Source organism: Hyperolius riggenbachi, chromosome 1, assembly GCF_040937935.1.
Source record: "Hyperolius riggenbachi isolate aHypRig1 chromosome 1, aHypRig1.pri, whole genome shotgun sequence".
In the NCBI taxonomy this organism is placed as follows: domain Eukaryota; kingdom Metazoa; phylum Chordata; class Amphibia; order Anura; family Hyperoliidae; genus Hyperolius; species Hyperolius riggenbachi.
Genome location: NC_090646.1, coordinates 230,634,404 through 230,650,244, shown reverse-complemented (window position 1 = coordinate 230,650,244; position 15,841 = coordinate 230,634,404). Strand labels below are relative to the sequence as shown.

Sequence of the window (15,841 nt, the reverse complement as noted above, 5' to 3'; positions counted from 1 at the left end):
TCAGTTATGGGAATGGGAATTCTTAACCTGCACCGTTTGATAGCTGTTTTGTCTGACAAAGTGCAGGATATTATTAGCCAGGTCTGTCCTCTCTTCATGCAGAGTTTTATCAATGGTGTCTCTAAATATGTATCGTCCATGTATAGTCTCCAGTAAAGCCGATAGACCTGCAGGAGCAGACTTCAGAAACTCCTCTTCGGTCATCTTCTCCTCCTGTAACACATCGGTGTGAGTGAATACCACGGCGGTGAAAAACGTCCAATCTGAGCCCAGAAGATCCTAGACAAAAAAAAAAATTATGATCGGTTCCTCCTTATATGTATCAACAGATAAAATAAACACTTAGGGGGTAAATTAAAGTGACCCTGAAATAACATGTATGTATATGTAGTACAAATCTTACTTGGAAGTTCTCTGTTTTAACCTTTTTGCCATTTGGTTGTAAGGGTAAAGTCCCATACACACACTTAACAGCGGTCTTTTAGGCTCTCACAACTTTTCTTGTGAAACACCTAAAAAGATCTCTTGCTATTCAAGCAAATCCAAATGTTGAATTGACTTCTTATCAGTCTTAGCTGCTTGAACGATAGCAAGAGATTTTTTTGTTAGGTGTTTCACAAGAAAAGTTGTGATAGCCTAGAAGACCGCTGTTGAGTGTGTGTATGGGGCTTAATAGATCACTGTGTTAAATCTTAGGCTCATTTTTGAATCCTAAAGGTGGGTACACACATCAGATAAAAGTCTTTGGTAAATGAAAGATCACAGACCAATTTTACCCCCTTCCATGTAGTATATAAGCATACTCTACACAGTCTATTCTATTGAGCTGAATTCCTCATCAGATAAAAATCTTTGCAAGATGCTGAAAACAAGGATGCTGTACACATGCAAAAGACTTTTATCTGATGTGTGTACCCACCTTAAGTCAGATGCAATCCTCTGATTTTGTGTTTGAGGATAAATGCAATTACTAGGTAGGTTGTAAAGTAATTGCATCCCATCTGGCCCACAACATTATTATTATTATTATTTATTGTATTTATAAAGTGCCAACATATTACGCAGCGCTGGACATTCATTTAGGTTACAGACAATATTTAGGGGTGAACATGGCACAGTATGCCACTTACTGTGAACTCCTGTGCCTTTATGCATGTCAGAAGCTGTAATCAGGACAACAAACTGGAATGTGTGCATGCACGGGTATGTTTAGAGACAATAGTTCCTCATTCGACTATGCAAATTGAATGGCCAGGAAAAATCTACCAGGCACACAGCTTCTTCCTAAAGCCAATAATGACTCACATGAGTGTTTACACTAGAGCAACCTTGTGGGGGAGAAGGAAATCCTACCCCTTTCACAAGCTCTGTTGACCAATGATGAATGACAAAGCACACTTACCCATTCCACGTCCCCTCCAAGAGAAGGTGGGAGATAATTGAATGGGATGGATTTTGGTGCTATCTGGCTACCACCTTAAGGTCACCTCACCCAGATGAATATGTAAAAGTTGTTATTTTCTGGCCCTTTACCAATTCACATAGAGGATAAAAATGAAATTCCTTGCTTGACTGAAGAATCACTGACCACCATTTTTATTTGCTGTATCTCTACCTCCAACTGCCCAGGAACCCAGGATATAGTATATTTGATTTTTTTTCCAGGGTTCTTACTGAAACAGAGGGCATCCTCAGCATCAAGTAAAAATAAGCTCTGGTGGAAAAAAGTAGGGGAAAAAAAAACCTGAAGGAGGAGCTTTTTTGAATTGGTCACCAAGAATCTCCATTGACAGGACCTTCAAATATGCCACATCTTGGGTTCCTACTTAGTCATGATAGAAAAAGTTAGCAAGAGTAGATTTCAGTCAGCTAATCTTCAATCAAGCAACAATATTACAGAGGCGAAAAAAAAGATAATGAAAGAAAAATGAATGATTTGGCAAACAGACAAGGATAACACTACTAAATTAAAAAAAAAAAAATGCAGGTATGCGTGTCTTTGTACACAAAAAAAAAAAAAAAAAATTAAAAAATGGTATGGTTCCTATTTAAAATGTTAAACCACTTGTGCGAACAGGTACAAGGCCGTAAAAAAAACTTCTCTTAGATGGTTGACACTATTTACGTACCCTCTTATTAAGGAGGTGGTCAAACAGCACTATAATCCTCTGTCAATTACCCCTTGTTTCTTTTTAGGGAAACATGGAGGTGGAGAAGAGCCCCTAGTCCCCCAACACTGAAACATAGCTGTTTTGTGTGAGTGGGGTAGTGTGGAAGAGAGAAAACATGGTGGGATATTATAAGATATATATATGTATGTATGTATGTATATATATGTATATATATATATATATATATATATATATATATATATATATATATATATATATATATATATATATATATATATATATATATATATAAAATTTGTAAATTGCTTAGATATTTATATAATACTTATTGGAGGTTAAAATGACTGCATGTTTCATGTACAATTTTACTAATAAAATCAATGATTATCTTTTAAGCAAGTAATAATGTTTAATTATTGATTTTCCTCATGTATATTTTAACCATGAGCTATATTGAAAACTACTGGTTGTAATATCTGTGCTGATAAATGTGTTACTTTGCATATTGTCATACGCATATTCTATGCTACTTGTAATGAAAATGCTCACGCTATTGCACGGATACATGTTGTATTCCTTTTCATGTGCTTTGTACAGTAAAACTGTTAAAAAAAACAATGGTTAAGTAGCATCTTCAGCTATTTGCTGATAAACGCCTGGGGTATAAAAAGACATAAAGACAGGGAACAGTGAAATATACCTCCAAACTGAGGTTGTGGGCATTCCTGTCTGCAGGGAAGAAGCAAAGTAAGAAAAGAGAAATTTGTCAAACTATTACTCATGTTTAAAAACTCAACAAACATGTTATTGTGGCTGCACTGTTTATTGAGGTCTACCGTATATACTTGAGTAAGTATTTATTTATTTTTAGTGGTCACGTCTGCTCGAAGTGGCTCTGAATTCTACTATTAACATGAAAAATGTGGAAAAAGTGTGAACGAACACCATACACAAGATATTCATAAAATATGCATAAAACATTTACTTCAGCTAGGCAAAGGGAGGAAAGAGAAGTTTATTCTCATTAAGAGTGCATCACCGTACAGAAAACTCAAGTGGTGTCCTCTGTAGAAACACTTGACAGAGGTTACATACTTTTCTTCTGAGTTCTCAATAAACACATTTAAAAATTATATTTTATTTGAGGGTGCCTATATAAAGCTTGCAAGCACTCATGTAATGAATGAGAGTTGACATGTCAGGATATGATCACGTGTCTGCCCTGCTTTTACCATGTGATTAAATGATTGTATCCAGAAATACGAAGGCACGACTCACATTTCACGATCTTCAAGAGTGTTTTCATTTTTAAGCAAATTGTGGAAATTATGAAACCCAATACAGCACAGTTCTGGCACACAATACCATAAGCTTTGGAATATGAACATATGTTAAAGCAAAAAAGCCCACATTTTAGAAAAGTAATGATGTTTTATTGCATGAAATCTCATATTTTTTGGGTACAATTCATTTGATCACAAATATAAAGACATCCTTTTAAGTGTCTTAAGCTATGTGTTTGAAGTATGCCTTAAAAGAAATGTTTTAAAGAGTTATAAGACCCGGGTGGTTCCATTAGCTTAGAACGGAACCCTGCTGAATGATGCAGCTATACAAATATGTGACTATACAGAGAGGCTGACATTAGGGGCATTCCATGTGTTGCCCTTATCCTGTACACAATGATATAGTCACCCACCACCGACATGATTTACGATATGTAAAGTCACATAGACAAAGCTTTACTGTGGCTACTATTTTGTTTTGAAGATTTACCGCTACGCATGCACACATATAATAAAGCTAATTTCACCTATAACCCTATTATACATATTTTTATACAATATGGCCAACATAACATTGCCAAATTAGATTTTTCACCTGCTGTCAGGTTAGGATTGCCTTACTATGGAATTATGAACTGATGGGCACGTTCAAGAATTATGACTTGACCCACAAGATACCTCAATCCTGTGATGGTGCCAAGTGCAGGTCCACCTTTTCATGGTTCTCACATTGTTTTACTTCCTTATTAGAGTTCGCCTGAAGGTATTCAATTATTGGTTATTTGATTACAAACAATCCAAAAGCAGAGAGTTCCTTCATATTTGGAGCACTATTGGTAAATGACTACTGTATAGTTGTACCTAGAACTCTGCGGGCCCCCAGAAAAACTGAACCAGCCATGCTTCCTTCAAGTTCCTGACCCCTCCTAAAGATTAAAATTCCGTCTGGGCCCACTCTGAATGCTCCCCCCCCCCCCCCCCCCCAAATATAGCAGCGTGCTGCTGCAGAACTTCATACATAACCAGCTAACAGCAGAGTGACTCTTCAGCCTTGCCATACAGCCTAACTCCTTGCAGCTCCTGTCTCTGCATGTCATGTGACATACATCAGGCATCGGTAAGAGATAGACTGTACGGCACAGCGGAAGAGACAAGTGAGTTGATTGTGTTGCTTCACTGGAAGCCGGAAGACACGAGTGATTGCTTCACTGGAAGCTGGTATGCTGCTCTGCTGCCACACTCCTCACCTAACCAGGAGCAGTCCACCTGAGCCGCTGGGTTGCAGCGCTATTGTTGCCCCCATAATGTTGTGCACAAAATTTAATTTGCAGTTCAGTAACAATCAAAAAGGGAAACAAGCTGAAGACAAAATAACTTTTTTTCCATGGTTATGTTCCTCACACATTATCTGCCCTCCTTTTAAATTCATGTAAAACGCAGTCTACATTAGGTGCGTTATTTCTCTTGTGCCTGGAATGCATCTTCCCAGTACCCACAAGGCTGTAGCCTTTCTGGACAGCACCTAGTTGCATTCATGAAAGAGCTCAAATTGACGGTCACTAATCAATTTCAAAGGAAAAATGAAATCTACAGTATTGTTTTGTACTATTTTTACAGATGAGTAAACCGAGTGATACATTTTTGTTAAGCTGACCCTTGTTTTTGATAAACACCACATTTATAGGTTGCCTGAATATGTGCCTGCATATGTGCTCCACCTGAAGAGGATGATTCAGTTTATTAAATCATAATTGTTTGGATGCATTATGCAGGAGAACAGAGGTGCCAAAAGGATAAAAGGAAGCTAAATGAGCTTAAAAACCAAATTCTTGGTAAATAGAGGAGGTAGTGGTGGACTTACCTCCTCCAAGTAGACACACAACGACTGTAGTAAAAACAGTCAATATATTTTATTTATGAACTCCAAATATGCAACGCGTTTCGCAGGTTTGATCCGGCTTCATTAGGCAAGAACAACTCTGTTGTTATTGCCTGATGAAGCGGGATCAAACCTGCGAAATGCGTTGCATATTTGGAGTTCATAAATAAAATATATTGACTGTCTTTACTACAGTCGTTGTGTGTCTACTTGGAGGAGGTAAGGTCACCACTACCTCCTCTATTTACCAAGAATTTGGTTTTTAAGCTCATTTAGCTTCCTTTTATCCTTTTGGCGCCTCTGTTCTCCTGCATAATATTGAGTCCACCCTGGGTGGAGGGTTGAACACCCTTTTTTCTCATCTACAGAGAGCAACTTCTTATTCCTGAGTGGGGTCAGGAAAATCTCCCCACCTGCCTTTACAGTGGTTGCCTAATGGTAACCCTGGTTTGTGAGTATTAATATTTATTCTATCTAGTAACCATCTACCAGTACATATTACACTATTGGGGCTCTTGGTGTTCCTTGTTTTTATCTTGTTTGGATGCATGCATTTCTTGTTAGCAATATCAGAAAGGATAGTTTTCAAGTAAATCCATAGTTTGAATTTTGCCAAAGATGATTTGATTTCATGAGATCACTTTATTTGCCATTTCCTCATTTCTATTGGATAAAGCAGCACAGAGCTGTTTTGGAGCAAAATCAATAACTTCTTGAGCTATTCTGAAGCCACAACCAAGGTCATTAGGGCAAAAGTGCTAATCTCAGCGCTCAATAAACTGACCAACTGATATTAGGAATATTGGCACTTCCAATACTGATAGGTTAAAGACATCTGAGGGATCAAGAAGATGAGGAGCATATAGGGTTGAAAGAGTAACATAAGTGCCTTAGGCTAGAAATAATAATAGATTGTGAGATAAATTAGGCAGCAATGTAATTGAGATTAGGCCCAGGGAAAAGTTCAGGTTAGTGATTGCAAGACAGTGTTGGGGAATACAGCTTTCACAGAGTCATGTATATTTTCGTAAACTAATATTGCTGAAGTTTAATTAGCTTTATGGGCAGGAGCTGTATCTTGAGTTGCCTGCATGTGTATGGCCGGTGTGCAGTTAGTCTCTATGTACTTGAGTGTGCAAAGGGTTAATTGAAATTACTTTTGAGGGTTAGTGTTAGACAGTTGGCAGGGAAAGTGGTAAAGTTAGGCACTGGTTAAGAATAGGGTTCTGTGGAGTAGCAAAAGGAGAATTGGGAGATGAAGTGTAGGCACAGGTTGTGAGGTTAGGGTTAAGCTAGTTACAGTGTTAGGAATAAATCAGGTTTCTTAGGGTCAAGTAATAAAACATGTAGGGACAGCTCCCTAATACATGTTAAATGAATGGGTTTAGCATTTATTTACAGTAATCGCCTAAAAACAAAACGATAGCTCAGTTATAAATATAAAATGCAAATAATGTAAACCACAAAAGGTAGTGTATTCCTCCATTCCACAACAGAGAAGATGCTTGTCCTCACTACAGACTATTCATTTTATCAGCTGCAGTAAAATATGACTGCTAACCCCAACTAATAAATTACGCAGCCTAATCCACCTAACATGTTTCACCCAGTAGGGGGTTTCATCAGGGGTATGCAAGTGCAAAAGGTGACGCAGTATGTAGCACCAGTAGTTAGCTAGGGGTTTCGTTTGCTTTTTTGGACACTTGGGCCCATATGCAATTAAATGTTTCTCCTGAGTTATCTCCTGATCTCTTTAAAATAAGTTTTAAGCGCTTTACAAATGAAAAAGTACCTACAAGTTGGTGGCAAAGTGCTATTGAAATTATCTTGAATATTTTCTTGCTTGCTGGTGGTTTTAAAAAGCATTTTATGACGAGGTGTGAAAATATCACCTAGGAGAAAACTCAGGAGAAAAGGTTAATTGCATACGGGCCTTGGTGCATAAAGATGCCATTAGATATGTATAGAACTGAGAGAGTGTGTTCCGGGTAGAAAGCTTGATGCAGTGTTCACACGTATCATTCTGATAAACTGAAAGTTTTTGCCTACGCAGTGTTTCATGCTTTTTTCATGTCCAACTTTGCTGTCGTGTTCAAATTTTTGTATGTAAGTTTTTTTCCCGCAGTTAATGAAGGTCAATGGGAATCTGCATGCAATGTGCGTATTTATGGTGCAATATGTCCTGCAGGGAATACACAACGCGTTTCTGCCGCTCGATTCTGCGATAGATCGATTTTGCCACTCGATTCTCTTATCTTCCACTCATTTTTCTTATCTTTCTCCATTCACTTCTATCAGTAATCGAGCGGCAAAACGATCAAACGGGAGATCGGACATGTCGAAAATTATCTATTGAGCCATCTATCAGCGGCAGAAACGAACCGTGTATTCCCAGCATCAGGTGTTGTTTTTTTTATTCTTGCAAAAAAGTCAAAACACAACAGAAAGAAATCAGCAGTTGTACAATCAGAAATTCTGGATGTAAAAAATAGGTAAGGTGTTTTTTTTTTTTTTAATGCATGTGAAAACACAGGCACAGTTTTGTGGAATTTTATCAGAATTACAATTCTCCATTGACTTTCATTAAATGTATGGCAAATGCGTGTTCACACATCTAAAATTCGCAGGGGATTTGAATTAGTATGAACGCTTTCTGAAGATGGAGCACTGCAGCTGTAATGAAGCCTGCATTCAGTTTGGGAATGAGAAGCACAAACATAACTGAAGGAAAACTGTTATGGAATGCTATAGAATGCTTAAATTTACGGTACGTATTTAAAGGTATAAACGGAAAGCGCTAACATTACAGGATTAGTGAAATCTGAACTGACAAGACATTTTCTTATAAGGTAATAATGTTCAGAACATAAAAAAATTCAGTTAAAGGGAGAGATTTGTAAAATGTTAACAATTGTTTTTTAATCTTTTTTTTTATTATTTTATTTATTTATTTTTACAACAGTAGAATACTTTTATTGGGAACTCCAAGGGACCAGGAAAAGTAGAAGTTTACTAACTCAGAATTGGTCATATATAGTATATTCATACAGATGCAGTTGTTGGGTCCTGAGTACTGAGTTAACTATAGCCAGAGGTTTACTATATCAGAGTATACTTTAATGGGATTCTATTGTAGTTCTGAAATTCTGTTTTGGTCACAGGCTGGCACAATGACTTATAACAAAAGAAGCAATGATAGAGATACACTAAAGAAATTGTGTGGAGGTTCTGGGGATGTAAATAATCAGGTGGGGTACTGCAATTTACATTACCAAATGTCACGAAATGCCTTATTTATCTTCAATTATGAAATCACATCCGCTGCTATTATATTGCTTGCAGTCTATGGTCTCCTTGCATCAGTGGAGAAAAACAGCAGCAGAAAAGCCAACTATTACATCATGTAGGGAGTATAATTATGTAAAAGAAAGGAAATTCCAGATTGCAGATTACTGCAGGTCTTTGATGAGTTTCTTTCCTGTTCTGCTGACTATATCTTTACGTTGTAAATACTACCATGAATGCATGTCCCTTCCAATAACATTGTAGGGGATTGGAAACAAAATCTGTCATTATCCATCCCTGTGCTCAGTCTGGATCCCTAGACTGCTGGGAACACTGTCATGTTCCACTCTCAACAAACAGGAATAGTTTAATAACATTGCTGTGTGACTTTGGTGACAGTACATTGCAAGATGTGGCTAGAAGGCCCAAAACTATTGATAGGACTGTGCACAGCAAGCCACTGAGGAGAGGTAGCTCATGTATCTCAAGCAAAATCGTATCTGAAAACTGCTACAACTTGTATGGAGCAGTAACTCCAGTTACCTATTAAAGAGTAACTGTCAGACATAAAATCAAAAATCAATTCTTTATTTTTATCTGGTAAACAAGTTATATGGATGCTAACCAGGCAATCCAAAAGTTGATAAATGATCATTCCCCAGTTTACCTGACTCTCATTTGGAACACTGCCGCACAAAGGAAGTTGCAGGGCATGCTGGTCTTTTTTTTGCTTCTTTATTTTCCTCTCAGACTTAAATAATGCAGCCTGATTGGCTGAAGCCTCTTTCCCTCCTGTTTTCCCCTCCCACACCTCTGTTCCTCTCTGATTGTCCAATATTTCTCATGCTGAGACAATGCACCTTCTTTTGCAGAGCTGGGTGCGAGTGCCCGAAGGCTGAGAGGAGAGCTGGCAATGCATACACAATCAGGCAGAGGAGAGTAGGGAAGGAAATGACATAAGGATTCAAGATAGACACAGTTAAAATGGAGAAGCCTAAAAAGGATTTTCTCTTATTTTTTTTTTTACTATAGAAAAATCACTAAAATCAAATTGTTGACAGTGCAATACATATGTTATGTGAGTAGAGCAAGTATTTATCTACTTATATATGTGGGTTTTTTTCTTAGATAGTATGGCTGACAGCTCCTCTTTAATTAAATGTCAAAACTGAAAAAGTGTTGCATATCTATAATTAGTCAGTCAATAAATCAATCAATCAATCGATTGTTTAATCATTCAGGCATAGCTTTTTTATCATTTACATTTTTCCTGTTTAGCACTGAGTGTCTTTTAACCACTTTGTTCTCCTTGATGTAGAACTATGTCAAGGAGGTCATGTGCGCTCCCGCGCCAGATCGCACGTGTGCACGCATGCTCCCGGGCGCGGATCATTAGCCCAGGAATCAATGAATCGGGCCATGGTGGCCGATCACTGAATCCTCTTCTCCGCAGGAAAAGTGACCGCTTCTCTCGGAAGCTTCGCTTTTTCTGCCTCCTATGTCCCTCTAAGCGTCCATTGTCAAGGTTGCCAGCTTGCGGCCAAAAAGTAAAACTACATCTAAATGTAAAAAAAAATAAAAATACACATATATTTACTCAAAACAAATACTATTTACATCCCACCCTCCATAAAAATACCCACATAAAATGTTTAATAATAAAACAAAACATTACAATAAAAAAACACATAAATATTTACCTAAGGATCTAAACTTTTTAAATATCTATGTAAAGATGAAATATTCCTATTTTTTTTTATAAGCTTGTAAATAGTGATGGATGCAAAACGGAAAAAAATGCTCTTTTATTTCCAAATAAAATATTGTCGCCATACATTGTGATAGGGACATAATTTAAATGGTGAAATAAACGGGACAAATGGGCAAATACAATACGTGGGTTTTAATTATGGAGGCATGTATTATTTTAAAGCTATAATGGCCGAAAACTGAGAAATAATTAATTTTTTCAGTTTTTTTCTTATTCTTACTGTTAAAATGCATTTACAGTAAGGTAGCTCTTAGCAAAATGTACCACCCAAAGAAAGCCTAATTGGTGGCGGAAAAAACAAGATATAGCTCAGTTCATTGCGATAAGTAGTGATAAAGTTATAGGGCTCGATTCAAAAAGCGGTGCTAACCCAGTTAGAGACTTTGGGCGTGATAACCATTGCACCACGCTGGTGAAGAACCAGTTTAGGCGTGATAAGTTTAGGCATGATAAGTTTAGATCGCGCGCAAAGTCCTGCACGCAAAGCAGCTCCATTAAACTCTATGCGAAGTGCACCAGACTTTGCTAGCTCAAAACTTTTGACCAGCTGTGCACTGCGGTGCTAACCCAGTTTGTGCTTAAACTTATCATGCCTAAACTTATCACACCTAAACTTATCATGCCTAAACTGAGTTTAGGCGTGATAAAGGGCTTTTCACCAGCGTGCTAACTGTTAGCACCGCTGTGTGAATCAGGCCCATAGGCTAATGAATGGGAGGTGAACATTACTCGGATAAGTGAAAACGACAGAGGGCTTAAAGTGGATCCGAGATGAAAAACTAACTATAATAAGTAATTTGTCTATGTATCTTATCTAAAGTTGAGATAGTTTACACAGCAAATCTGGCTGCACACAGCTTCAACAGTTAATGATTAATTATTCCTGTGATACAATGAGAGCGGCCATGTTCTGTTTGTCCTAATTACACAGGTAATCTGCAACTGCATCTCTAGCCCTCAGCTCACTCCCTCCTCCCCTCTGCCTTTAAAATCACTGGCTAGTAGCCTCCTCCTCCTCCTGCCCCAGACTGAGCTCCCATAAGCCCTTGCTACATGGTTCTGAGTGCCTTGGCGTTTTGGAGAAGCTGTGGGTTAGGCTTGTTTAGTTTATAGAGAATTAGAGTATTAAAACAAAAAGAAAAAAGTATTTAGCTTGAGGAATGCCCTATAAACTATATGTAAGGAACACAACTATGCAATGAGTAAAAGTTCATCTCGGATCCACTTTAAGTGGTTAAAAATCCCCAGTGCTCCCATCCTTAAACCAGCAACACAGTACACCTGAAAATCTCTATATGTCCCACCTTGTATCAACGTTAAGCTTTTGCGAGATGAGTACAATGATCCTTTTGTCTGTGACCAAAGCCACTAAAGTGTCCTCACAAATATTCATATTCCCAAGGCTGGATTTTTATTCTTAACTCTCCTAAACCAAATTTCTTTTGTCTCTCCATGTGAAACCCCACCCCATTTTCACGGCTGGTGCTACCATTAAGGCAAAGGGGGCAATTGCCCCAAGGCCCCCAAATGCTGCCGCCCCTCTCCCCGTGTGCTGGTGTCTTACCCTGCAACGTTTTTGGCTGGATTGCAACTCACCTGTCCCGGCGCACTGCTCTGTCCATGCTCCCCATTTTCACCCATGCTGGCTTCACCTTCTCTGTGACCCATCGCATTTCATTATGCATTACATCCGCCAGGTCACTGAAAATGAAGATAGGGAGCACAGACAAAGCACCGTGTCGGAACGGGTGAGTTACAATGCTGCCACAAATTGTGCAGCGGCCACAGGGAGCTGCAAGGGGGGGGAAGCAGGTTACCTTTGCCCCAGGACCCAGTGGAGTTTATTACCGTATTTATTTTTATTTAAAAAAAAAAAAAACAGTGCTTTGCTCTTTACTGCTTTACCAGAAGAGCACAATACACTACTTCTATATTTGCATAATTATATTGTTGGGTGAATTCTGCCTAATTATGTTTGGGTGCATATACCACATGATTATGCTGTTCGGGGGAGCAAGCTGCTTAAAGAGAAACCGTGACCAAGAATTGAACTTCAACCCAATCAGTAGCTGATACCCCCTTTCCTATGAGAAATCTATTCCTTTTCTCAAACAGATCATCAGGGGGCTCGGTATGGCTGATTTTGTGGTGAAACCCCTCCCACAGTGTGATGTCAGAGCCTCACAGCTCTGAGGTCCTGACATCACACTGTGGCAGCCTTGTTGCATTGTGGGAAATAACAGCTGTTTCCAACTACCAAAAAAGCAAGCAGCATCTCCTTCCAGTGACATTACCTGCCAGCAGTAAAAATATTACCATGTGATAAATGTCTGAATGTAAATCAGGGAGAGGAAATATTTTACAATGGGCAAACACTGACTAAATCATTTATACATAATTATTGTAAAAATTAAGCACTTTTTATTATTACATTAAGTAATAATTCCGTTTCGACAAACCCTATATGTACAGTTAAAAGATGTAACTTTATTCCTATAATACAAATGTATGCAAAAGGTATGTATATATTCACATTAGGCACTGCCTAATCATGTTTTTGGGGGAAGACCTGATGACTAATTATGTTGTTTGGGGGATGTGCTATTTAATTATGTTATTTGTGGACATTACTAATCATTTCAAGGATATGCCAGTTATGATCTAAGAGAAGTGATTATGTTTGGCCATGTTCGTACGCGGACAGAGGCTCGACCTTCACCCAGGTGAGATGATCAGGCGGTCCAGCTTTCTCACTGATTCATCAGGATTCGTGTTCACACACTAGATTCTTGTCAGAGGCAGTCCCAACTGTCCCCCTCGGCCAAAAACCATCTAGCCTGTGTATGAAGCCTTATTGCTATTATTGACTAATCCAATGACACCTCATGGAGTTCTCCTTTAAGCTCACTATTTTCCAGCATTTTCTAGCCCTGAGAACCACATTAAATCAGGCCCAAGGAGACACTGTAGTATATAGCATATGTCAGAAAAGAGTGTGTGGGTCTATACAAACCTATTATTCTAGTGCGATTATTAATGTTGTTTAAATGTTCAGATATTTTTACATTTATCATATGAACATCACTTTTTGTGTCTCTTGGAAAACCATTTGCAAATAACATTATTATAGCATAAAAGGTCATGAAGTAGATTATTTTTAAAGCAGATCCAGCACTCATTCTCTTTGTTTTAGACTCCTAATATCTTTTGACAGAGTGTATGTGAATAGCATAACCTGGCCTGGCCTCACTGGAAGTAAGGGAGATAGAGCACATACTAGCTGTTTCATCTGGCAGCAATTAACAGTTTCATTCAAGATTCTGAAGCACATACAAGGCAAATCTCCTGATAAGGGATTAAAGATAGAGCTCTGTAAGCCTGGACGGGTCTGGCAAAGGAATGGATAATTCTCCCTCGTTCGACTGATAGAGATTTCCATGTGTCTATTCTTTGGTTTCTCAAAGCAATTGATAAAGACGTGCACACAAAACAGGCAGGGAGGAGGATCGCTCATCTTTAGAGAGTGACAGAGATTACTCATCTCATTACATGAATTACCTCGGCTAATTTGACAGTGTGCTGGTTATCTTCTTCACAGAATGGAATGTCAGCCCTTAGGACAAGTAGGGCCATATGTAACCCCTGTGAAAAGTGCTGCGAGAGTCCTTTTCTCAGTCTCCTCTTCACCTCACCCTGGTTTAGGCTGCTGTGAGGGATCCCAGGTGTATCTAGCACCTGCAGTCTCAGGCCCAGCACCCTCCCCATCCGCCAAGCGAAATCGCCGATCCGTATTCTGCACAGTCGGCAGTCTTTGGTCACAGAGTGTGGGAAAAACTTGCTCTCAAATTCATAACTCCCCAGCAGGCTGTTTCCGAGAGAACTTTTACCGCATTTTGTCTTTCCCAGTAGAAGCAGATTAATGGTGATCTCATTATTATCATCCATTTCTCCTCTGTCAAAATAGAGTAATCACAGGACAGATGTTAATATAAGCAGCCTTAGGATTTATGCATTGCAGGTTACATCTAAAGAATGCCTATAAATGATCAGGTTGCATGCCAAGCCATTACTTCTAGAGTACTATGACATAACAACAGTACGTCCTGATGGCATGTGGGGAGGATTTTATGATGCACTTCAAAAACAACATAAAAAGTATATTAAGTTCTTGAGTTTGAATTCTGTCTTGCTTTGGGTTTTACGGTGTGATTCACACTGTGATCAGAGAACGTACATGGCATGTGATGAAAAGTAGATCAATTCGCGTAGTGTGACCAAAGGGAAAGCTGAACATGAATTTGTTAGGTTATAATTACATTCACACACTTCCCAGCCTGCGATTATGTTGGACTGCGGAGCTTTGTTTTATCTGGTGGCTGATTTTGACAGCGCAGAATTCATGCACAAAGAGATTCATACAATAACAGATGGGATTGCTAATAATAGATCCTCTAAATCAAATTCTGGTTTATACCAGGCTTTAAAATAATGCAGCAGTTTCCCATTACCATCATTTTTGGCTGCCACCATCCATATTATATACTGGGTGGGAGGCGCCCCAATATGAGTGTCAGAAAACAATATATTGGACACCGGTATAAACATACATAGATACATACATAGTTTGTATTGGTACAATTAATGTACTCTTTATCATCCAGATTGAGGTAAGATTATTCCTTAATAACACCAACATTGTCTTCTGACACTCACATTAAGGCGCCTCCTCCCACCCAGTATAGTCTATCTTCTCTGTTAGGAGCCGTCCCTGCAGCCAATCATCAGTGGTTCCAGTGGACATTTTTCAATGAGTGTGTGACCCAACTCTGGAAAAGGACTTTACACCCCAGTGAAGATGGATTTCTCCACATGCTCAAAACAGTAGTTACCTAATAGCAACCCATGTTAAGTAGTATTTTTTGTCGAATATTTTCCCTTATTTGTAAAAAGACGACACTATTGGCGCTCCTGGTCTGTTTTCTCTGTCTTTTTCTCTTTCTGGTCACTGGAGTTCCATCTTCATCTCATCAGACCGGACACCCCCCATGTACCATCCATATTTGTCCACTTTTCCATTACTGATAAGGAAAACAATTGTCCTTACAGATTAACTACCTTCATCCTGGAAGCAGAAGTTGGGGCAAGCAAATCACAGAATAAAGGTGGACATACATCTAGGGATTTTGCGGCCAGGTCAACCATCCAATTTTATTGAATCACTTTATCCTCGCACTTTGATTGGCCCAATTGCCTGCCTGTCAAGTTCCCTGTCAAGTGACAGGCAGCCTATTGGGCCAATGAAAGTGCGGGTATAATGTCCTTTAAAGTGGTTGGACCTGCAAGGGTTTAGGGCAGGATGAGTGGAGCTCTTGTCATTGCCAATTAGCAGGCATAAGTTCATAGCGCTCGCTATGCTACTCTGATAAGGTGTGTTAACTCTGACAAGGCGTGCTAACTCTGATAAGACGTTGCTCGCTATTATACACCA

General features: G+C 38.8%; 1 protein-coding gene across 1 annotated transcript; it reads right to left on the bottom strand.

Moving 5' to 3' along the window:
* On the bottom strand, window positions 1-14,298 carry GIMD1 (GIMAP family P-loop NTPase domain containing 1). Its single transcript, XM_068278839.1, has 2 exons — window positions 13,912-14,298; window positions 1-279 (listed from the first exon to the last, which is right to left on the bottom strand). The coding sequence occupies exons 1-2, from the start codon at window positions 14,296-14,298 to the stop codon at window positions 1-3; spliced, it is 666 nt and encodes a 221-aa protein (XP_068134940.1).
* Window positions 14,299-15,841: the final 1,543 nt, after the last annotated feature.

Coding starts and splice junctions, on each gene's coding strand:
- GIMD1 (XM_068278839.1), bottom strand. CDS start 14,298: ATGGATGATAATAATGAGATCACCATTAATCTGCTTCTACTGGGAAAG. Junction 280..13,911: donor ACACTGTCAAATTAGCCGAG/GTAATTCATGTA, acceptor TTTTTTGTCTAG/GATCTTCTGGGCTCAGATTG.